Below are 25008 nucleotides of genomic sequence, written 5' to 3'. Positions count from 1 at the left end.
CAGCACGCAACCCATATCCCTCCAAACCCTTCCTATTCATACACCCATCTAAATGCTTCTTAAATGTTGCAATTGTAGCAGCCTCCACCACACCATCTGGCAGGTCATTCCATATACGTACCACCCTCTGCGTGAAAAAGTTGCCCCTTAGGTCTCTTTTATATCTTCCCCCTCTCACTCTAAACCTATGCCCTCTAGTTCTGGACTCCCCGACCCCAGGGAAAAGACTTTGCCTATTTATACTAGCCATGCCCCTCTTAATTTCGTAAACGTCTATAAGGTCACCCCTCAGCCTCCGACGCTCCAGGGAAAACAGCCCCAGCATGTTCAGCCTCTCCCTGTAGCTCAGATCCTCCAACCTTGGCAACATCTTTGTAAATCTTTTCTGAACCCTTTCAAGTTTCACAACATCTTTCCGATAGGAAGGAGACCAGAACTGCACGCAATATTCCAACAGTGGTCTAACCAATGTCCTGTACAGTCACAACATGACCTCCCAACTCCTGTACTCAATACTCTGACCAATAAAGGAAAGCATACCAAACGCCTTCTTCACTATCCTATCTACCTGCGACTCCACTTTCAAGGAGCTATGAACCTGCACTCCAAGGTCTCTTTGTTCAGCAACACTCCCTAGGACCTTACCATTAAGTGTATAAGTCCTACTAAGATTTACTTTCCCAAAATGCAGCACCTCACATTTATCTGAATTAAACTCCATCTGTCACTTCTCACCCCATTGGCCCATCTGGTCCAGATCCTGTTGTAATCTGAGGTAACCTTTTTCGCTGTCCACTACACCTCCAATTTTCGTGTCATCTGCAAACTTACTAACTGTACCTCTTATGCTCGTATCCAAATCATTTATGTAAATGACAAAAAGTAGAGGGCCCAGCACCGATCCTTGTGGCACTCCACTGGTCACAGACCTCCAGTCTGAAAAACAACCCTCCACCACCACCCTCTGTCTTCTATCTTTGAGCCAGTTCTGTATCCAAATGGCTAGTTCTCCCTGTATTCCATGAAATCTAATCTAATCTAAGCACAAAGCCATACTGACTATCCCGAATCGGTCCTTGCCTTTCCAAATACAAATACAAATCCAAAATCCTGTCCCTCAGGATTCCCTCCAACAACTTGCCCACCACCGAGGTCAGGATCACCGGTCTATAGTTCCCTGTCTTGTCTTTACCGCCCTTCTTAAACAGTGGCACCACGTTTGCCAACGTCCAGTCTTCCGGCACCTCACCTGTGACTATCGATGATACAAATATCTCAGCAAGAGGCCCAGCAATCACTTCTCTAGCTTCCCACAAAGTTCTCGGGTACACCTGATCAGGTTCTGGGGATTTATCCACCTTTAACCGCAGCGGAGTTAATACAATGCTCCTGTTCTTTTGTTTGGGAGCTTTGCGCCAAGCATAGCTATTTTGGTTTTTTTTGTGTTTTCTTTTGCTTTTCTTTCTTTTTTGATCTATTAGTCACTTAGTTATATATTGGTGTTATTTTGCACAGTGTTAGGTTTTGTTTTGTATTATAGGATACGTTCGTAGTTAGTAGACAGCAGTTGTATTGTAATTTGTTTTTTTTCTCTCTTTATTAAAGAGCACTGGTATTTGTTATTGGTTGTATTTTCAATAACTTTATATTTTTGTAAAGTCATAAAATATTTTTTTGCTCATAAATATATTTACAAAGGTGTTAACTGCAGGCTACAATTCACAAACACAATCCAGGATTTCATAGGGTGCACAAGGACTTGAACAGCAAGTATTTTCCAACATGCTCTTATATGCAACCCTACCTTTCTTCTATAACCAGGGGGTGGGGTTGGTGGCATAGGGGGTGTTGTGGGGATGAGGTTTTATTGTGGTGGACGATGTCATTGACAGTGCTATCAAGCAGCACCTGCTATCAAAATGTACCAACTCCCTGGCAATGAGTTTGGGTTCCAGCAGGACCATCAGATCTTGACCTCATTACAGCCTTCATTCAAACATGGATAAAAGAGCTAAATTCTAGAGGCAAGGTGAGAATGCCAGCCCTTGACATTGAAGCAACATTTCACCATGTGTGGCATCAAGGAGTCCTAGCAAAATTGGAATCAGTGGGAATCAGGGGCTGGTTGGAGTCATACCTGGCACGTATGAAGATTCTTGTGGATTTTGAAGGTCAGTCATCTCAGCTCCAGGACAGCTTTGCAGAAATTCCTCAAGAGTAGTGTCCTAGGCCAACTATCTGCAGTAGCTTCATCAATGAATTTCCCTCAATTATAAATCAGATGCACAAATGTTCACCAATGATTGCACAATGTTCAGCAGCATTTGCAATTCCTCAGATACTGAACCAGTCCAGGGCAGCACAGTGGCTCAGTGGTTAGCACTGCTACCTCACAGCACTAAGGACTGTGTGACCTTGGGTTACTACCTGTTTGCATATTCTCCCATGTCTGTTTGGGTTTCTGCTGAATGCTCCAGTTTCCTCCCACAGCCTAAAGATGTCCAGGCTAAATGGGTTAGCCATGGTGAATTTGGGGATAGGGTGCGAGACTGGCTCTGGGTGGGGTGCTCTTCAGAAGATCAGTGCAGACCTGATGGGTCGGGTAATCTCTTTCAGCACCGTGGGGTTCCTATGATCATTTCTATGTTCTAATACAACAAGACATAGAAAGTACCAAATCACATTTGTGCCACAAAAATGCCAGGCTAAGACCATCATCAATACGAGACAATTTAACTACTGTCCTTTGACATTCAATAGTGTTACCACTACTTAATCCACCACCATTAACAAGCTTGGGATTACCATTGACTAGAAACTCAACTGGACTCACCACATAAAACACAATGCTTACAAGAGTAGGTTAGAGGCTAGGAATACTGGGGTGAGTAACTCACTTCCTGACTCCCCAAAGCTTGTTCACGCTCTACAAGGCATGTCAAAAGTATGATAGAATATCCACTCTCCTGGATGTGTACAGCTCCTAAAACACTCAAGATGGTTGACACTATCCAAGACAAAGCAGTCTCTTTGCTTAGCACGACATCCACAAACAGTAGCAGCAGCGTGTACTATCTTCAAGATTCACTGCAGAAATTTGCTAAAGGTCCTTACACAACATCTTTCAAATCCACAATCACTTCCTTGTAGAAGGACAAGTACAGCAGATACTTGAGAACACACAACCTGCAGGTTTCCATCCAAGCCATTTACCAATGTGACATGGTTGTATATCAGTTCCTTTACTGCCACTGAATCAAATACCTGGAAATCCTTTCCGAAGGGAATTGTGGATCTACCTACAGCACATGGACTGCGGCAATTCAACAAGGCATCTCACCACCATCTTCTCAATGGCAACTAGGAATGATCAATACATGCTGGCCAATCGGGAAACACATATTCTCTGATGTCCACTTGGCTGACCTTGTTACAATCATTACATCTCTCTCCCTCCAAATCTAAGGATACAGGATGGTTCTTTTCCTCGTAGCGCCTCTTTGGGGGTGTTTTAGCACCAGGTCAGGTTCCTCTGAATTTGCGTCAGATATGGGCACAGGAGCTTGCAACTTGTGCCCAGAGTGCCTCGGGAGAAATTCACTCTCTTCTTCCAACAACAAAGACATTGATTCACCAAGATCCATTGTGTCCAGCTCAGGTTCAGAGGTCTTTTCAACACTTAACAGAAAGGGAGAACCCATGTGTTTCAACAGCCTTTCCATCTATTCCAAGGAGCAGGGCACATTTTGCTTCCACACTTTGTGAGTTCTCAGTTTTCGTATGGTGCAGGTGTTTGTTCAGTACCGTTGCTCCTACTTGAACTTTATATGTGACTAGACCTGACCTTGTGTCGACCAAGCCTCTTACCCATGCAGAGCTATTTCCATTTCTACACCAAACTTCATCCCCTGAAGTAAACTGTTTCTCTTACTTGTCAGAGTCAGGCATCCAGCAATGATGTTTTTGATGCCATTTCACCCTCCTTCCCAGGAGCAGGAAGATCATATTTACTCTGGTCCAGAGTCTTCCCTCCATTAGCGACTCTGCTGGAGCTATTCCTGTAATTGCCTGAGTGGTGGTCTTATTATCAGATAGAAATTGGGGCAGTTTGGTGTCTAGCTATAGGCTGTTTCTTCAAGCCTGCTTACAAACTGTTCCAGTAATGGTGGTGTACCTGCCAGTGGGAGGCCACTCAGCGCACTTGCTTCACTACTTGACCTCTTGGATGGTGTTCCAATTTGTAATTATACGCACTAAGTATTAGAGCCCACTGCAGAATTTGGCCTGAAGCTATGGGAACGCTGCCTTGACCTCTCTAAGTAGATATAGTAGGAGTTCCTAGTCCATTATTGTAACACATTTATGCCCATAAAGGCATTGAAGGAATTTCCTCACTCAAAATATGACTGCCAAGCCTTCCTTCTCCAACTGTGCATATTTACAGTCTGTATTAACCCAAAGTACTGGGTTATGCTATAAGGTGTGTCTCTCCATTTGGCCATCTGTGAGCTAACACTACCCCGACACCATACAGGGAGGCATTGCGTGTCGCTTGGAATAACTTCACCAACACATTAGAGGATGATAGCCATTTCTTCACTTCCTTGAAAGCTATGGCATGGCTACGCAACCATTTCCAAGGCTGACCCTTTCTTAGGAGTTAATGCAAAGGCGTCAGGATGGAGGTCTAGTTATGTATGCATTTTCCATAATAAATCACCAGACAATGGAAAGACCTAAGCTCCGGTAGAAGCCGAGGTACCTTTGTTCGCTCTCACTTTATCTTCCAACAGGTATAACCCAGTCTTGTCAACTCCATAGCTCAAGTTGGTCACTTGGGGTTTCTGGTATATATATCTTCCCTTCTTAGGCAAAAACCTGCCTGGGAGAAACATCTAAAGACTATGTCTAAGTTCTCTAAATGCTCTTCATTGGTCTTCACTGTTATTAGCATGACATGGAGGTAAATGACGACCTGGGGTAGACCTTGCAAAATGTTCTTTATTGTTTGCTGAAAAATTGCACGGGCTGACGCTACTCCAAATGGCAGTCTCATTTATTGGCATAAATCCTTATGGATATTAATTGTAGCAATACATCTGGGAATCCTCAGCCAATCACAATTGCAAGTATGCATGGCTCACATTCAGTCTTTGTGATGGACAGCCACTCTGCCAATTTTGCATATGAATCCTCTATGCGAGAGACTGAGTATTTATTCAGCTGCAAAAAAGCCTTTACTCTTGTTTAAAATCCCCACAAAGGTGAATCAAGGGGGCAGGCTTCAAAATCAGTAAGGCTTGTGCTGCCAATTCCACAAACTGGACTGGTAGAATGATTTCTTCACTTGCCAGCCTTCTGATTTCTGCCTCTACTTTTGCCCATGAGGCAAATGGCACTGGGCAAACCTTGCAGAATTGTGGAATTGCTTTCTGGTCAACAAGCAAGGTGGCCTTGGCTTCTTTAATTGTCCTACCTGAAAGACTTCCAGGTATTTAATTAGGACTTCACTCAGGCAGCCATTTTCTAATTAAAACATGTTGACTCAATCTAGGTCTTAGGAATCTCTCTGAACCAATTTCACCTCACAAACTTGGGCCCAACCTTTTACTACAATCAGTGGTAACTGAATCAACTGTTTCTCATAAGAGACTAGAACCAAACTCATACCCTTAAACTACAAAGGTTCCCTGGAATAGGTTCTCAGTCTAGGCGAGGTCTTGTGCAAATTTAAGGGTTGGCATCCAAAGACAATTTCCTTAAAGACTGGTTCTGTGATTACTGAAATGGCCACAGCAGTACTGACCTCCATCAGAACCAAATGACTTTTTAACCAGAAGTTTATTTTGACTGGTTCTGATTTGGAAGTTGTTAAACAATTCAACAATTTGTGGGCGGCATGGTGGCACAGTGGTTAGCACTGCTGCCTCACAGTGCTAGAGACCCGGGTTCATTTCCCGCCTCAGGCGACTGACTGTGTGGAGTTTGCACGTTCTCCCCGTGTCTGTGTGGGTTTCCTCCGGGTGCTCCGGTTTCCTCCCACAGTCCAAAGATGTGCAGGTCAGGTGAATTGGCCATGCTAAATTGCCCGTAGTGTTAGGTAAGGAGTAAATGTAGGGGTATGGGTGGGTTGCGCTTCGGCGGGTCGGTGTGGACTTGTTGGGCCGAAGGGCCTGTTTCCACACTGTAAGTAATCTAATCTAAACTGTTCCAAACCAAATGTAGGTGGTCTTTCCAGGATGTGCACTCTCCTAGACACCAGCCTGAGTTCTCTTACTCAATTTAGGTTTAATAGGACTCCTTTGTTGTCTTGAGTTCAGCAATTACAATGGCTTGAAGGAAATGTTAACCATATGGCTGAGACTTGGCTTTGATTTGGGGTTTTGCTATGGGCTGACCAGGAATTCCTGTGTTCAGGATAATTCCTGATTGTGGCTTTGCAAAAGCCTTCACTCAAGTGGTGTCCCCCAAGCTCAGTCAGAATGGCAAGGATGTCCACTTCCACCAAAACACCCTGCAACTCATGTTTCACTTCCACATTTTTGAATGATAAAACCAGTTTTGTAGTATCTTTTTGAAGACCAGTTGGGCTTCACCAATCAGCACTTTTGCATGGTTACATCACTTATTCCACATACCAACTGGTCTCTTGGCATCTCATTAAGGATCACATGTCTTTGCCAGTCAGCTTAACCTAGTCAAAACTTTCGATATGGATTCCCCAGGGTCTCAAATTGCCCAGTAAAAACAATAATATCTCAGAATTAGAGGAACATAAGAACATAAGAACTAGGAGCAGGAGTAGGCCGTTTAGCCACTCAAGCTTGCTCCACCATTCAATAAGATCATCCCTGATTTTTCATGGCCTCCAATCCACTCACCCACCCTTTCACCATAACCCTTAATTCCTTTATTGTTCAAAACATTATCTATCTTAGCTTTAAAAACATTTACTGAGGAAGCCTTAACTACTTCACTGGATAGGGAATTCCACAGATTCACAACCCTCTGGGTGAATAAGTTCCTTATCAATTCAGTTCTAAATCTGCTCCCCTTGGTCTTGCGGCTATGCCCTCTTTTCCACTTTCACCCCCCAATAGAAACATCCTCTCCACTTCTATCCTACCTATTCCCTTCATAATTTTATATGTTTCTATAAGATTCCCCCTTGTTCTTCTTAATTCCAATGAATGTAATCCCACTGCATTCAGTTTGTCCTCATAAGCCAACCCCCTCAACTCTGGAATCAACCTAGTGAACCTCCTCTGCATCCCTCTAGTGTCAGTACATCCTTTCTCAAGTAAAGAGATCAAAACTGCACACATTACTCCAGGTGTGGCCTCACCAGCATCCTATACAGCAGAAACATAACCTCCCTGTTTTTAAAATCAATCCCTTTAGCAACAAAGGACAAAATTCTATTTGCCTTCTTGACTTCCTGTTGCACCTGCAGACCAAAGTTCTATGATTCATGCACAAGGACACCCAGGTCCCTCTGCACAGCAGCATACTGCAATTATTTACCATTCAAGTAATAGTCCTTTTTACTGTTATTCCTACCAAAATGGATGACTTCACATTTATTTTTTTTTATATAGATATTTTTATTGGGAATTTAACATTTTGACAAATTTACAAAAATAAGCAGAATTTTCAAGCACAAACATTAATATAAAAATAGATCTTAAATATATAATCATCAAAATTCAACTAATCCACAATCATCCAGAGTGTATAGTTGAGTCGCTTACATCCTTCAAATAAGAGAAAATGTTCTCTAATACACTCATAACAGTATGATAAAAAGGAAGCTATTTCCAAACAATAAGAACAAAAAAAAATTAAACATGTTTGAATGGAGATCTTCCCCCTTGTTCTCAGGGGGCCTTACTACCTTTCCAACGTTCCACCATATCCTCTCCCAAACAGTGTCCCACCCTCGACCCGGGCGCTCCTTAATAGGATTTAGATATAATACCAAGCTAGAGTTAACAGTGAGCGCCGCACCCCCACCCCTCCCCACCCATACCTGAGTATATCTAATAGCATCAATGCCACGTACAAACACACATAACTATAAAATTACAACTCCAACAGATTACAGTTAAGTATAATAACATAGCAAGGAAGACAACCCCGCTCCCAGAGGCAAAAGTAAAGTAGAATAAAGTATCCATTTCTCCCCACGGAGTGTGGGAGAGGCAAGCCAACATAAATTGTCTCTTACGATTTATTTAACCGAGTCTAAAAGTTTCTTGGCCTCTTCCGATGATCTAAAATTATACTCGGATCCTTCGTGGGTAAAGCATAACGTCGCTGGGTAGCGTAAGGTGTATTGAATATCTAAGTCCCTTAAACATTTCTTCACCTCATCAAACGCCTTCCTTCTTCGTGCCAAAGCCGGGGAGAAGTCCTGAAATAACATAATCTTGGATCCTTCATGAATCATAGCTTTAGGATCCTTTCCAAGCTTTCTGGAGGCATCCAGGAGTATCTGCCTCTCCCTATAACTCTGCAGCCGGAACAGGACCGGGCGTGGGCGCTGGTTTGGGCCAGATCCGCATGCTGCGACCCTGTAGGCCCACTCCACCCTTACCCGGTCAGTTTCAGCCCCCAGGTTTAAAAGCTGGGGCAGCCATCGCTCCAGAAATGCTGCTAACTGTCCTTTCCCTTCTTGTTCTTGAAGGCCCAGCAACCGAATATTCTTTCTCCGATTTCTGTTGTCAATATCATCCATGTAGATTTCAAAGGCCCTGACTCTCTGCTCGAGGGTTCGCACCTGTTCTGCAGCTGTTTGAGCTGCAGCCTCAGAGGTCGTGGCCTTTAGTTCCGCCCCCTCCACTCGGCCCTGTAATTCTCCGATAGTTTGATTCTGTTTCTGCAGCTTTTCTTCGAATGCATTCCATCTCTGTCGGGATTCTGCGATGAAATTGACGAGTGTCGATTCCAATCTAGCAATCATCTCTATAAGGCCTGTTTTTACATCAGCTGCAGCCGGAGGAGAGGAGGGTGGGGGAGGGGTCTTTGTTTTCTGAGAGCTGCGGGGTCCCTTTGATTTACTCAGTATCCACTCAGTATTAGACTATTTAAATATAATATTCAGCAGCTAATTAAGATTAAAGAAATTTTTTGGGTGGTTTGGCAAGTGTGGTGGGGGCAGGAAACCCACTTTACCCAGGTTTTGGGAAGGGCTCTGTAGACTCAGACTTGCTGAGTCGCCGCCATCTTGGATCTCCTCCGACTTTACATTTATTAACATTGTAATCTATCTGCCAGAAGTTTTCCCACTCACTTAAACTATGTATGTCCAAAGTTTGTGAGAAGATTTGTAGCTCGGGTGCTCGTTGTTGTGGTTCTGTTCGCCGAGCTGGGAGTTTTTCTTGCAAACGTTTCGTCCCCTTTCTAGGTAACATCTTCAGTGCTTGGGAGGCTCCTGTGAAGCGCTTCTGTGCTGATTCCTCCGGCATTTATACTGGTTTGAATCTGCCGCTTCCGGTTGTCAGTAGCTGTCCGCTGTAGGGTCTATGTTGATGTGTCTGTTGATCGAATTCGTGGATGAGTGCCATGCTTCTAGGAATTCCCTGGCTGTTCTCTATTTGGCCTGTCCTATAATGGTGGTGTTGTCCCAATCGAATTCATGTTGTTTGTCATCTGAGTGTATGGCTACTAGGGATAACTGGTCGTGTCGTTTTGAGGCTAGTTGGTGTTCATGGATGCGGGTTGTTAGCTGTCTTCCTGTTTGTCCTATGTAGTGTTTTGTACAGTCCTTGCATGGGATTTTGTAAACCACGTTGGTTTTGCTCATGCTGGGAATTGGGTCCTTTGTCCTGGTGAGTTGTTGTCTGAGAGTGGCTGTTGGTTTGTGTGCTGTTATGAGTCCTAGTGGTCGCAGCAGTCTGGCTGTCAGTTCAGAAATGCTCCTGATGTATGGGAGTGTGGCCAGTCCTTTGGGTTGTGGCATGTCCTCATTTCATTGTCTTTCCCTGAGGAAAGATGTATGATGTATGTCCCTTTGCAAAGTTTCACAATCCTCTGCAAGGAGGCTTGTGGTCATAATATTCCCTAACTAAATCCATCAACTCTTGAAAGGTTTCAGTATCTGGTACCTCAGGGAAAGTTAGGCGTCTAATAACCAAAAATGCTGCGTGTCTGCAAGCAGTTAGAAGAATTACTTGTTGCTTTTCACCTGCCCCAATATCATTTGCTCAGAAAAAATAACGCATTCTTTCCACATTCTGGGCCCAGTCTTCGACAGCAGGATTGAACAAGTTAAGCTTCCCAAATAATGGCATGATGACAAAAGTGCTAACCACAACTCAAATACAACACTTCTTCAGGAGCAAGTTACTTCGGGAATGTGTTTTACTCTCATTGCCACTGAATTAACTTCACACAGGTCAGAATTCCGTCACCAAATCACCCTTTATTTACACATGGAAAATCCTTGACACTGGTCCAGCTCCCTTAGAGCCAGCTCTCAGACTGTCTGACAGTCCTCTTTTTATCTGTCAGCCAGGGCTTCCTGATTGGACTAGACTAACAGCCCTAGTCAGGGACCTCATGTTCCATGAGGTCCACCTGGCTGACCTTGTTACAATCACTACAGTAGCAATGTGTAAAAGGCAAGGCAATGAGAACATCAAGTAGATGCAAGTGAGTGAACACTATGAGAGCAAGCTAGGAAGTTTGAGATACACTCTGCACTAACGCATGAGGCAGGTGTCTATCCCTACAGACAAATTGACTTGACAATAGCATTGAAATGAAATGTGTCGGTGCGCTCCAAAGAGATGTAGTGAACTGTATTCTAAGTGAATCAGAAGATGAGTTATTATGATGTGGTCAGGCTGGGGTGTTTCTGATAACAAACTCCATGAATGAAGGATGCAGATTGATAGTGTCTATTGATTGCGTCCTGAAATATTGGAGGCCCAGATGAGCAAGCAGTGACCTGGAGCCACTAGCTCCTTGATCAGATTTTCATGACATGAATTATCACCATCTGGTTTCCATCTGTTGCATGGGAAAGTAACAAATTGCAATTAACAATACAAGAATAGGTAATGATGAGTTATAAATATATGCACCTGGACTCCTCACTACTCATCTTGCCATTAAAAGCTTGCATTTCACTTTCTCAACATCAAGATTCTTACTTTCCCAATCCTGCCATATATCACCAACTAACTGATCATTGACCATGTCTTTTGGGGCTGGGAGGATTCATTTGTCCACACGGTCTGCATCTGGTATCCAAAACTACTGAAAAGTATTTGGCAACATGACCAAAAGGTCTGATTTTTATTCTTTGGTGTTGATAAGAACTGAATAATTTCATTCTATATATTTAGGTAGTGCACTTGTCTTTTTTTCATTTACAAAGATGCTTACCCGTAAATGGGGCAAACAAGGCTAGATATTCTACCATTTTACAGAAGTTCTCATTATCAGAACTGTGATGTTTTTCACTAATTTTCTAAAAGGTTAGATTTTACATATAAGAACTCTCACTAAGGCAATCAGACATTCCAAGACTTGCTGTCAATAGTTTTCTTATCTAATAAAGCACAAATTTTCTTCATCAATGGCTTTCTTGTTTTTCAATTGCAATTCAAGTTCGTTCCACTTTGGAAATTCTCCAAACATTTACTACTTCTCTTCTGCACTCCATGATGGAAGATTTGTAATAGATTACCATCTTTGGAATTTGGATTGTTTTAAGAAGAAAGGTAGATGGATGTAAGTTGCTGCTGTGAAGACTTTTTTAATAGTCAGTCACTATGGAACAGTGACCTCAAACCTGCTCAAAAATTGCTCAGAAAGCAATGACTGCAGACCACTATGGTGTTAATGGAAAGATGTTTCTACTGCTGGGTTTATGACAGGGTAAACACATCTAGCTCGTTAAATTTGTTTTCAGTTCATATTAGACTGTGTAACAGTTGAGTTTCGAAGCAAGTTTTAATCTCTCTCCTAATGGATTTTCAATTCAGTTCAAGGAAAGTCATCACCCCTGCATAACTACTTCGTGAAGCTTTCAAGACAAGTGAGTTTGCATAGGCATCTGCAAGTTATTGTAAATGAGAAAGTCAAGACTCTCAGATTTCTGAAAAGGTAAATTCAGTAGACATAGAAAAGAATCATTTTTTTTTCCCCATTCCGAGGGAAAAAAACTGGAAGTAATCAGCTATGTCGAAAGCTAAAGAGTTGAGTTAGAGGTATAATTTCTCTAGATTTGAATCCCTGTAACATATGAGGTTGGGGTACAGTTTGAAACTTTGTTTTGATATATGTGATAAAGATCTCTCTAAATGCAATATGTATAGGGTTTAGGTAGTTTGTTTAACTTCTTTTGTGTAATAAACATGTCCTGTTGTCAAAGAACATATGCAGCTATGTGTGAAAACATTTCAGTCACTAACCACCATGATAACAAAATTCATCGATCTAACAAAATAGGTTTCACTCTGGGATCTGACTTGTCCAGTAGTAACATTAGCTAGGATCATAACAGCTGCTATAATTGCATGTTTTGCCAATCTTTCAAATCTTTATCAGAAGAAAACAGATGACGCACCACTGGTAAACAATTTGCAACAGAAGCAAAACATGAAGTACTTTGACATAGAATACTGTAGCCACTGAAGGGTTACATCTCATCTCCATTCTTAAACATTTTTTTGTAATAATTTGTTGAGAATTATCATTGATTATGATTTATAGAACCTTTAAACCTGTTCTGATCTGTGGGTCCATGTTCCATCAAGATTTGGTACAGATAATCATCACATTTGGACCAAGTGATAGGGTCATCTTTGGTCAAACTAGTCGTACTGGTTGCAGGCCCATATTCTTTCAAAACTTGATCCTGATGCACTTATTCATTTGATTAATTTTCTTTCACATTCAAATGTTCCTCAAACTGTCGAGTTTATGACATTAATCAATATTCTTTTCTCAGCTTTAGTCACAGACTGTTTGAGATATAGTTACCTTCAACTTATCAATATTTTCAACAAAAATATTTCAGAAAGGGACCTTCATGTTTCATTTATTTGTTTTTTGGTATTGTGCTACAAATATTTTGTTCTAACTCTATCTACCATGACGACTTCCTTGATTTGGACTGACTGGAGGAAGCTCACTAACACTTTCACCACCATTAATTGCACAAGTCTGTCAGGAAATCCTTCTGCATTGCTACTCCTCTGCTTGGTCTTCCTCTTATTAATTCGCAGATCTCTAAAGGCTGTTACTTAACTCTGTTATGCTTGAAAGCACAGGCATATGAGATTTACCATTGCATTCATTCAGGCTGACTGGGCTAAAGGGCAAGGAGGGTGCAAGCTAGAGAGCCTGACCTACTGAAACCAATGCTGCAGTGGTTTTTTGGAAGCACAAACATTAGTAGCTGCAAAGAACAGGCCATGGAATTTGCAGAAAAGGAAGAGGTGCTGCTGATAATTACTGATTGAAGAAGGTGGCTGCAAGTTGAGGATAAAATCAGATCAGCCACAGTCGTATTGAATGACAGAGCAGACTGCAAAGGCCAAATGGCCTACCTTTGTTCTTTGTTCAGATGTTCGTATTTAGAACTTTACCAGTTGTATAATGCTTGACAATTCATTCAATTTTAATGCCTTTTAAATCATTCAACAATTGAGTTACTAAACTCCACAAATAACACAGCGAGTACCTGATGCTTAAAAAAAACATTTATTTCCATTTTAATTAATTTGAGTTCCGTGGACTGTGCTTTGTAATTCATGAAAGGAAATGTACTAATTTTCAGAAGGTGGCCTAACTTTACAGAGTATAAATAAAAAAACTGGACCACAAGCTTAAATGTATCTTTCACATATAATGCCTAGTAATTGATATTGCTAAGTATATCATTGACACTAGAACTGTATAATTAGTCTCAATAAACAAGGTATTCTGGAAGTAGTATCTTATAATTTTATTATATTGACCATGAGTGTGATGCTCTTCCACAATGCAACCACAACAATAGGTAAGTACATTTTTATTTTAATATGGTTGCTGTAATGCAAGCTTCTATAGGAGATAGCAACAACCACCTTTAAAGAATATTGATAAACCTGAATATTACTTATGTGATAAACAAAACACTCGGCACCTTTACCAAGGCTATGTGCTCTTGTTATAGAGGGAACGCAGGAAGATTTACCAGACTAATTCCCGGGATGGCAGGACAGAGCAGAAGTTAAATCAGTTAGGGCTATATTTGCTGGAATTTAGAAGAAAGAGGAAAGGTTTGCATAGAAACCAATGAAATTCTATCAGGACTAGGCTACATATATGCAGGAAGAATGTTTCTAATGGCAAGGGAATGCAGAACCAGGGGCCACAGTCTAAGGATAACGGGTACACATTTAGCACTGAAATGAGGAAAAATTTCTTCACTCAGAAAGTGGTGATCCTGTGGAATTTGCCACCATATAAAGAAGTTGTGACCAAAACAATGTATGATTACAAGAAAGAGTTAGAATAGCACTCGGAGCTTAAGGAATCAAAGAATAGAGGGGTAAATCAGAAACAGTCTATTGAGTTGGATGATCAGCCACTATCATAATGAATGGTGCAGCAGGCTGAAAAGCCCAAATGGCTCATTAGATTAGATTACTTACAGTGTGGAAACAGGCCCTTCGGCCCAACAAGTCCACACCGACCCGCTGAAGCGCAAGCCACCCATATCCCTAACACTACGGGCAATTTAGCATGGCCAATTCACCTGACCCGCACATCTTTGGACTGTGGGAGGAAACCAGAGCACCCGGAGGAAACCCACGCAGACACGGGGAGAACGTGCAAACTCCACACAGTCAGTCGCCTGAGTCGGGAATTGAACCCGGGTCTTACGCGATGTGAGGCAGCAGTGCTAACCACTGTGCCACCGTGCCGCCCATAGGAGCCCATTACTGCTCCTATTTTCTATGTTTCCCAAAAGGATGTGTTTCCTTTAAGCATACACGAAGAAGATGATGGGAAATCAAAGATACTATTTTCTCTAGTCATACTGCTAATGAAGCTGCAAATATAATCTCTTACAAGCAACTGAAAAGGAAAGCACAGGACTTGGACGATGGAGAAATAAACAAAATACCTGCCATTGGGCAGATCACCACTACAATAGGAAAACAGCAGGGGAATTGGACTATTTGGGTAGTTTCACCGAAGAATTATATAAGATTCCGTGATTCCAACTTTTTTTTTCTGAACGAGTATTTGCATGAATGCATTATCTGGTCAAAAGAAGTATCTCAGATAATGAATTATTTTTGAAATGCAGGTAATTGTTCGTATTTATGTAAATAATGCAGTGATTTGATCTATATTAATTTTGTTTGTGCTTTACTGTCTCGCCCATTCTTGCTCAACTCCGATGTCTTCAATACTGTTGTCGACTTTATTCTTTTTTCTGTCTCCAACCTCTTTCGGTAACTCTGCTACTCTGATAGTTCCATTCTTATCTGTCGTTTTCTCAAAGGGACATGGAAAGCATTATCGTGACGCCAAGAACACTTCATTTTGGAATTTTCTTTTAAGTAATTGTTTTGCTTTAAAAAACAGATTTACAGTAAATGCAGGACGATATCAAGATTTAAATGCGCGATTTTTCTGAATTATTGCCAAATCAGGCGGATCACTGTCATTGGCAAATTCTTGTCATGCGGTGAATTAAAAACAATAAATAATAGAAATACAGCTAGAGTTCTATTTTTCGATCAGAAATGTGGCGGTATTTGTGTTGGTTGAACTCGTACTGAGTTTCCTGAAACTGCGGTTCTTTTGATCACTGCAGCAAAGAGACCGTCTTGCGATTCCCGCTCGAGCTCTTTTTATAAGAATCGCTCGCGCGGTGACAGTTTACTCGCACCAGATGTTGACATTCCGACTTGGTAATGTGAATCAGAGAGTTAGAACTGGTCGTCGGGGGTTTTATGAAAGCAGAGAAGTACATTAGTTATATACCTCATCTTCATTTTCAATTTATAAATAAATTAATTAGCTTACAACTAGTGTTTTATAATCCCCCCCCCCCGAAATTTATTGGACTGTCCCTGTTAGGAAAGTGAGAGAATAAGCTCGATCCGGGAAGATGGGGGTGGGGTTTTAGAGCTGCCACATTTGAGCATGCGTTCTTTGTGCAAAGTTTCTTGGGAGACATAGTTCCAAGGCTAGCGGTTCCCCAGGGATCAAAACATAAGGACCGTCGAGGGAAAACTACAAGTCCCAGGATGCAACAGATAAACTGTGTAGAAAGACAGCTGCTTTCGGGAAAAGAGAGAATGGGCAGACGGCAGTCGCCGGTTGTTTAGTGCAGTTTTCTTCTTATTTCTTTGTTTCTTTGACGAACTCGTGTTTTAACATTGAATTTAGACAGGTTTATGCTCAGCATGGGAGACATCTCCGGGGAAGGGAGCTGTACTATAAAACATGAACTGACAAGTGGTAAGAGTTTTAGAAAATATATTGTGTCCTTTGCGATTTAAAACTCCATACGCTTAACAAAATGTTGAGCAACCTTTGCTCTAAGTTCGAATGAATTTACTTTACGGAGTGAAATATTTTGAGTTAAAACTTATATTTATTAAGTCATTATTGGGATTGTACTGAATCCTTGTAGTGTTTGCTTTTTTTAAATACATACTTTGACGTTTAACCTGCTGTTCCTGTATTGACCTGCCAGCCGGCCGATTCAGTCTGTAAACAACAGGGTTTGTCTGGATCATAACTCGTTTGTTGCACAATTTAGTAGTAAGCTGAAAAAAAATGAATCTCTGTTTACGTTGTTGCGATCACCAATGAGAGAGGGAGAGGAGAAAAAAAGGATCTTTGCCAATCATTCTTTTGGCAGCAGGTGTATTGCAATGCATTCCAGAGTCAGATGACAGCAGACTAGAACGAAGGGACTCCAAACAAATCATGTAAGTGCTTGTCAACATTCTTTAACGGCAAGATTTTTATTGGTTTAGTGCTTGCATATAAAAAAACGTCAGCGAATAAACCATCTAGTTATATTGGATTCTGTCGCTGTACATTTTTTTTTCTATCAAGATCTGAAATATTTAAAGAATTGTGAAAGGAAACTTATGAATATGGTGGAAATGTATTTCCTAGATGTATTAAAATTAAAAAATCACTTGACAAAAATGATAAGGAAATAAAGTAAGGAAGCAGCGATTGGCTGATCACCAATTATTTTGCATATAAGTTATCTAAGGAAATGTACAACTGTAAATATTTTGAGTTTCTGTTCCAATTGCAATGACTGTAATAGTAAATATTAAATAACATCAGTGATGCACACTGTGCCTAAACATGGAATAACCATTCTTTGTACAATTTGTACAACCTTAAATGCAATACTCACTATACTAAAAATATTCAAGCTGCATTCAACAGACATTTGAAAATATGTGTAAGTTTAAATCCTAGAGTAGAGTCATGTAGCATGGAAACAGACCAGTTAGTCCAACTGGTCCATGCTGACCATAATCTCAAACTAAGCCAGTCCCACCTGCCTGTGCTTGGTCCACATCCATCCAAATGTTTCCCATTCATGCATATGTCCAAATGTCTTTTAAACATTGTAACTGTTTCTGCATCCACCACCTCCCCTGGAAATTTGTTCCATACATGAACCACTCTCTGTGTAAAATGTTGCCCCTCCTGTCTTTCATTTTAAATCTTACTCCCCTCACCTTAAACATACGTCCCCTAGTTTTGAAATCTCCCAACCTAGGGAAATGATGTCTGCCATACACTCATCTCAGGAATATCTGGGCAATAAGAATATCAATGTCCAGCTTCAACCTACTGACTACAGCTCCACCTTCAATACTATAATCCTAAACAAACTAATCTCCAAACTCTGGGACCTAAATCTTTGCTCTGCCCTGTGCAGCTGGATTCTCGACTTCCTGATCCACAGACTGCAATCTGTGAGGATAAGCAACTGCATCTCCTACACGGCAGTCTTCAACACTGGCACCCCACAAGGCTGTTTTAACGGTCCATTACTGGATTCCCTGTACGTTCATGACTGTGGGGCTAAATTTCATCCAAACATCAAGTTTGTTGACAACATCACTATTAGAGGCTGGCTTTCAAACAATGACTAGTCAGAATACAGGAAAGAGATAGCTTGCTTGGTGGTATGTTGTAAAGATAACAATCTCTTCCTCAATGTCAGCAAAACTAAAGAGCTGATCATTGACTTCAGGAAGCAAGGAGGAGGGCATGTCCTTATCTATATCAATGGAGCTGAGGTGGAGGTGGTCAATAGTGAGAAGTTCCTAAGAGTACTGATCACGAACAATCTGTTCTGGACTACTCACTTGGGAAGTTTGGAGTTTCCGTAAGGACTCTCACCATTTTTTTTTACAGATGCACCATCAAAAGCATTCTATCTGGATGCATCAAGGCTTGGTATAGCAACTGCTCTGTCCAGGACCCTAAGAAACTATAGAGTTGTGAACACAACCCAGTCCATCACACAAGCTAACCTTCCATCCATCCGCACTTCCAGCTGCCAGCTTCTTCCTTGCTGTTGTTAGACTTCTGAATGGACCTCTCCAATTTCAAATTTAATATTAATCTTACTTCTTGTGCACCTTCTTTACAGCCATAACTTTGTATTCTTTGCTCTGTTCTTTCAGATCTTTGTATGGTATGCTCTGCTTGTACTGCATGCAAAACAAAAGTTTTCATTGTACCTCGATACATGTAAATCAAATCAAAAACTCTGTAGGTTACAACTAGGTGAAATGTAAATATCTGTAGATGACATTACATATTTATTATTTTAAACCATTGGTGATGCAATTCAAGGTGAAATGCTTCCACTTATATATAATTTGTTTTTTTTTGTAGTTCCTTTTTTTAATGGAATTTAAATACGTCTGTCTGAATTCATTTGAACTGTACTTCTGTAAGTGTTATTCAGTAAGAAATTTGTTCTTTAGCTCCACTTTTTAAAAGAATAACAACTACAAAATAAAAGTTTTTAAGATCAAATTTGGGCTAATGTAGGTTTTACACCCAAAGATCAGTATCAGTAATAATCCATTCTTTCTTTATATTGTGCATGTGGGATTATTCTAATATTTATTGGGCACCTTTTTGTGTAGGATATCATTTCTATTACTTTAGTTAGGAAAAACAATTTGGCTTTTGGTGAATCTGAAATTGTCTCATATAATCTGAATTATTCTATGCAGTCTATTGACCAGTAATAACAATTACTGAATCTTTAAACTGTCCAAAGTAATTCAAGACAACCATATGTTTAGTGAGAACAAATGATTAATGCATGTACTGTGATCTCAACCTAAAATCTATAACATCAGAGATCATAGGTTAACAGCAAGCATATTAAACTAATGTTATGATGTGAGCTCACTATAGAAAGAACTACAATGTAACTTCCTGCAGTTTGATTATTTTCACAAAAGAAGTAATGTTTTCATTCAATATTTTTAGTTAACATAAGCACATTTTATTCTGGTTTCTTTAAACATATGAAACATAAGTTTGCTACTATAAATTTGAAACAAAAGTTACAGTACATCAATTTTTGAACTTCGATTTGTGCATCATAACTTTTGATAATTTCAAATGGGACAAAGATTGTGCTATTTCATGTTTGTTCTGTACTTAAAAAGGTCACACTCAAGAACATGAGCAGGAAAAGTTATATTATTGTGCTACAAATCAGAGGCCTGAAGTATGAACTCATGATAGTAATAGTAGCAACCATACTATTGTTCTTGAAAAGATTTTATGATTCAGCTTCTTTTTATGCGCTTCAGGGTACTCAGTTTATGAGATATAATATACATTTTTCTTTTCTCACTCACTTTACCAAAAGTTTTTCCCTATCCATGTAATTTGCAAATTAACCATAAAAACAATTACATGACTATTAACCAAGTTTGATCAGACACGAGACATCTTCATATGTAGAAGTTTCCTGGTTTTATTGCTAAGTAGTGATTAGATTAGACTTACAGTGTGGAAACAGGCCCTTCGGCCCAACAAGTCCACACCGACCCGCCGAAGCGCAACCCACCCATACCCCTACATTTACCCCTTACCTAACACTACGGGCAATTTAGCTTGGCCAATTCACCTGACCCGCACATCTTTGGACTGTGGGAGGAAACCGGAGCACCCGGAGGAAACCCACGCAGACACGGGGAGAACGTGCAAACTCCACACAGCCAGTCGCCTGAGTCGGGAATTGAACCCGTGTCTACAGGCGCTGTGAGGCAGCAGTGCTAACCACTGTGCCTACTGGTTAGCACTGCTGCCTCACAGCGCCTGAGACCCGGGTTCAATTACCGACTCAGGTGACTGACTGTGTGGAGTTTGCACGTTCTCCCCGTGTCTGCGTGGGTTTCCTCCGGGTGCTCGGTTTCCTCCCACAGTCCAAAGATGTGCGGGTCAGGTGAATTGGCCATGCTAAATTGCCCGTAGTGTTAGGTAAGGGGTAAATGTTGTGGTATGGGTGGGTTGCGCTTCGGCGGGTCGGTGTGGACTTGTTGGGCCGAAGGGCCTGTTTCCACACTGTAAGTAATCTAATCTAGTGTGGTCAATGAAAGTGGAAACATATTTATGCTCTTTAAATCTGCACTTATTGCCCCACGATCTAAAGAGTAATGTACTAATAAATATTGTCCAATTCTGGTTTGGTGTTTAATTTGGAAATTTTCATCACCAGATGTATATGTAAAGAATGATGTTGATGATTAGTTCTTCGGAAAACAAGCTAAAGTAATATCTTTTATAAATGGTTTTGATGAGAATTTAGGAAGCATGGTTAGTAAGTTTGCGGATGGCAAACTTGGTGATATAGTCTACAATGAAGAAGGTTATGTAGAACTATAAAGCAATTTTGATCAGTTGGGCCAATAGGCTGAGGAGTGGCAGAGGATGTTTAATTTGGTTAAATGTGAGGTATTACATTTTGCTAAAACAAACAAGGGCAGGATTATAACAGTTAATGTTACAGCCCTGGGTAGTGTTGTCGACCAGAGATCTAGGGGGTTCACGCACATGGTTCTTTGAAAGTTGTCTCACAGGTAGGCAGGTTGGTTAAGAAGACATTTAGCACACTTGCTTTCATTGCTCAGATCTGATCTCAGATCATTGCTCTGAGTATAGGAGTTGGGTCGCCATGTTGGCGAGGCCACTTTTGGAGTACTGTGTCCAGTTCCGGTAGCCCTGCTAAAAGAAGGATATTATTAAATTGGAGAGGGTTCAGAAAGATTTAGCAAGATGTTGTTGGAACTGGAAGATTTGAATTTTATGGAGAGACTAGATAGGCTGGGACTGAAGCGTGGAGAGATAAGCTTGGGGAGGTTGGGGGTGAGGAGAGAGTAGTATAGGGTGCAATGGGTGAGTAGGGGAGGAGATGAAGGTGATAGGGCAGGGAGGAAAGGGTGGAGTGGATAGGTGGAAAAGGAGCTAGACGGGTCGGACAAGTCCAGACAAGTCATGGTGACAGTGCTGAGCGGGAAGTTTGAAACTAGGATGAGGTGGGGGAAGGGGAAATGAGGAAGCTGTTGAAGTCCACATTGATGCCCTGGGGTTGAAGTGTTCCGAGGCGGAAGATGAGGTGTCTGGTGGTGAGGGAGCGGTGGTGAAGGAGGCCCAGGACCTCCATGTCCTCGGCAGAGTGGGAGGGGGAGCCAGCATCTGCAGTCATTGTTTTACCTTATTGTATTTATTGTTGAGTATTTATTTTATTTGTCAAATGGTCAATAAGTTCAGTAAATTGTGAGCAAGCAGGAAGAAAATAGCAGGAAGTTTTGTCAAAACCTCACTGGTTCATTGTCTTTCGTAAAAGGAAGCATCCTATCACCAATGTATGGTTTACCTCTGCCTCGTGGTGCTCTCTGATGTTGCCAAACAAGCCACTTGGCTGTAAATAGGCACAGCAATTAAAATCAAAAATGACTGAGATACCGCAGAAGAATGAAATTTAGAACATCCTAGTCATTGCCTGAAAAATCCTCTTTACCTGTCAGGGACTGGAGCCTAAGATGGGAGAAGTGTACCACAGTCAAGTCAAGTAACTGCCTGATGCTGAATACTTGGAAAGTCCAGCTTCCAAAATCAGAATTCTCTCAACTCATCCTGGAAAGGCCCTGTTCAACTGACAGGATAAGGGGAGCAATAGCAAAAATCAGATTTCTCCCTGGACTGGAAATCTAGAACATGGGACAATTAGTTTTTTAATCATCCATTTTTCTCAAGTGGCTGCAAATGTTTAGAGTCTATTCCAAGGGGTGTTGATGTTCAGCCATTGAGTGTATTCAGGACAAAGTTGATAGATTTTTAATATTAAGGGATATGACCATTGTGTACGAAGGTGGCATTGAGGTGAAGACCATTCATGATCTTGTTGAATGGCAGACTAGGCATAAAAGCCAATGACCTGTTTCTGTACCTACATCGGATGTTCTAATCCCATTTTGACAGCTGGGGAACTTCAAATTTCATTAAATAAATCTGGAATTGAAAGATGGTTTCAGTAATGGTAGCCATGAAAATATCTGGTTGAAAACTTCCATTTGATTCAATAATGTCCATTTTAGGGAATGAAGTCCATTGGTTAGGCCACTGTTGGAATATTGCATGCAATTCTGGTCTCCTTCATATCAGAAAGATGTTGTGAAACTTGAAAGAGTTCAGAAAACATTTACAAGAATCTTGCTAGGGTTGGAGGATTTGAGCTATAGGGAGAGGCTGAACAGGCTGGGGCTGTTTTCCCTGGAGCGTCTGAGGCTGAAGGATGACCTCATAGAGGTTTACACAATTATGATGGGCATGGAGAGGTTAAATAGACAAAGTCTTTTTCCTGAGGTCGGGGAGTCCAGAACTAGAGGGCATAGGTTTAGGGTGAGAGGGGAAAGATATAAAAGAGACCTAAGAGGCAACCTTTTCACACAGAGAGTGGTACATGTATGGAATGAGCTACCACTGGTGGAGGCTGGTACAATTGCAACATTTAAGAGGCATTTGGATGGGTATATGAATAGGAAGGGTTTGGAGGGATATGGGCCGGGTGCTGGCAGGTGAGACTAGATTGGGTTGGGATATCTGGTTGGCATGGACTGGTTGGACCGAAGGGTCTGTTTCCATGCTGTGCGTCTCTATGACTCTATACCAAATAGAAATGTGATTTGATTCTTAATTCCTTTACAAAAGCACAGGAAGCCATTCATTTGAACCAAACCAGTTCAAAAGAACCTCCTATTGCTGCATTTCAAAAAGTTGGCTCAGCATCACATTCTTGGGGCAGTTGAGGTCAGGCAGTTGCCAACAGGTTCTACTTCCTACAAGTGAATAACTGTCTGCATTGAGTGACTTTGCAATCACAGAAGCAGATGTCCTTATAAAGGCTATCCTACTATGTCATTTTTTAAAAAAATTTATTCATGGGGATGTGGGTGTCTCTGGCTAGGCCAGCATTCATTGGTCCATCCTAATTGCCCACAAAACAATTGGGAACAACCATATTGTTATGGGTCGGGAGTCACATGTGGGTCAGACCAAGTAAGAATGGCAGATTCCTTCCCTAAAAGATATTAGTGAACCAGAAGGGTTTTTCTGATAATCATCATTCAATACTTAATTCCAGATATTTTTCATATAATTCACATTCCACTATCTGTTGTGGTGGGATTCAAACCCTTGTCCTCAGAGCGTTACCTGCATCTCTAGATTACCAGTCCAGTGATAATACTACTAGGCCAAAATGGCTTTTCATATTCTGGAATTTATTAATGGAATAATGTGAGGACCCCTTTTTTGGGCTGAACTAAAAATGGAGAAAATATTATTTTAAACCAAAGAAGCTGTGTAAGAAGATACTTGTAATTTTAAAAACAGCTTGCTGGAATACTTTGAGTTTTATTGACAATGTTGCCTTATTTAAGCATTTAGGTGCCAATCCAGGTAGAATAGCACTGCCAGTTGTGTTTAGTGTAATTTTGTCCAGAGACAGTTTATTGATTGCCTTTTTAATCAGGATCAGTTGTTGTGGGCTCAGGAGAGTTCTGCACAGTAACAACCACTTGATTGATACCTGGGCAGATGGCTACATCCTTGAGTGTGGACATTACAGCAGAAACACCCAGCTTACAAAGAGAAATCATCTATCCTCCCTCCCTTCTGTGTGGCAGTAAAAATCCCTAGTACCTAACTACTGTCACCCTCACCTTTCCTTTGTATGTTTATTTCTCTCTGCGAAGCCTCTGATTCACTCTCCAAGGCACTGAAAGGGTGAATCTTTAATCAGTGAATGAATGACTGAGAATTGGTGTATCCACAACCTTGCATCATTAGCAAATAATTAGAATGAGTCAGAAGAAAAACGAAAGGAAACAACTGACTGATGTCTGTGTTCTGGACTGGTACCAGAATTGTGCTTCTCTGACCTTTTTTTTGTACCCCCTTTCCACCCACAATGTGTATGAATTTTTTTTGGAAATTGGTAGAGTTTAAATTGTAGAGTTATAGATGAGCAATCCAATTTCCTTTCTTGCTATTTGTTTAAAAAGAAAACAGTTTATTAACAGGAATATAGTTTATTGTAAACCCACACTGCTCTGTGACACAGCAGTGAACCTGTACAGTTACTGCCTTTGCAGTTTGAATTCATGTATCGCAGGACATTGGGGTGTGTCTGGGAAAATTTAACAGTGAAATTCACAACTAATCTTGGAGGAACCAGTTTGGGAGAGGTCACAGCACAGAAACAGATAAGTGAATATTTTTTAAGTGTGGCCTTACAGTAAGTTTGTAGTAGTGAGTTCTTTCTTGATTTTATGTTTTACAGAGATATGTCTCTTGATTAAACTTAAAAATATCAGCCATAAGAATTAAGTTAGCCAGGAGCAGTGTTTTGTAGAGGAATAAGACGGTGCTATTTTCTGGGTCTGTAGATTGAAAGGAGCAAAAATGGCCTTTAGT

At 41.0% G+C, this 25008-nt stretch overlaps 1 protein-coding gene across 2 annotated transcripts in view; it reads left to right on the top strand.

Moving 5' to 3' along the window:
* Positions 1-15893: 15893 nt before the first annotated feature.
* Positions 15894-25008, top strand: part of LOC132819772 (ribosomal protein S6 kinase alpha-5-like) — a 127997-nt gene continuing 118882 nt past the window's right edge. For both annotated transcript variants that reach the window (XM_060831518.1, XM_060831517.1), the window contains exons 1-2: positions 15894-15923; positions 16405-16476. In XM_060831518.1, the coding sequence (XP_060687501.1) occupies positions 15905-15923; positions 16405-16476 (91 nt within the window). In that variant the 5' untranslated portion in view covers positions 15894-15904. The remainder of the gene's footprint in view (positions 15924-16404; positions 16477-25008) is intronic.

The sequence above is a fragment of the Hemiscyllium ocellatum genome, chromosome 10 (genome assembly GCF_020745735.1).
Source record: "Hemiscyllium ocellatum isolate sHemOce1 chromosome 10, sHemOce1.pat.X.cur, whole genome shotgun sequence".
Taxonomy (NCBI): domain Eukaryota; kingdom Metazoa; phylum Chordata; class Chondrichthyes; order Orectolobiformes; family Hemiscylliidae; genus Hemiscyllium; species Hemiscyllium ocellatum.
Note: the sequence above shows the minus strand (reverse complement) of the source record. Positions and strands in the feature narration are given on the sequence as shown.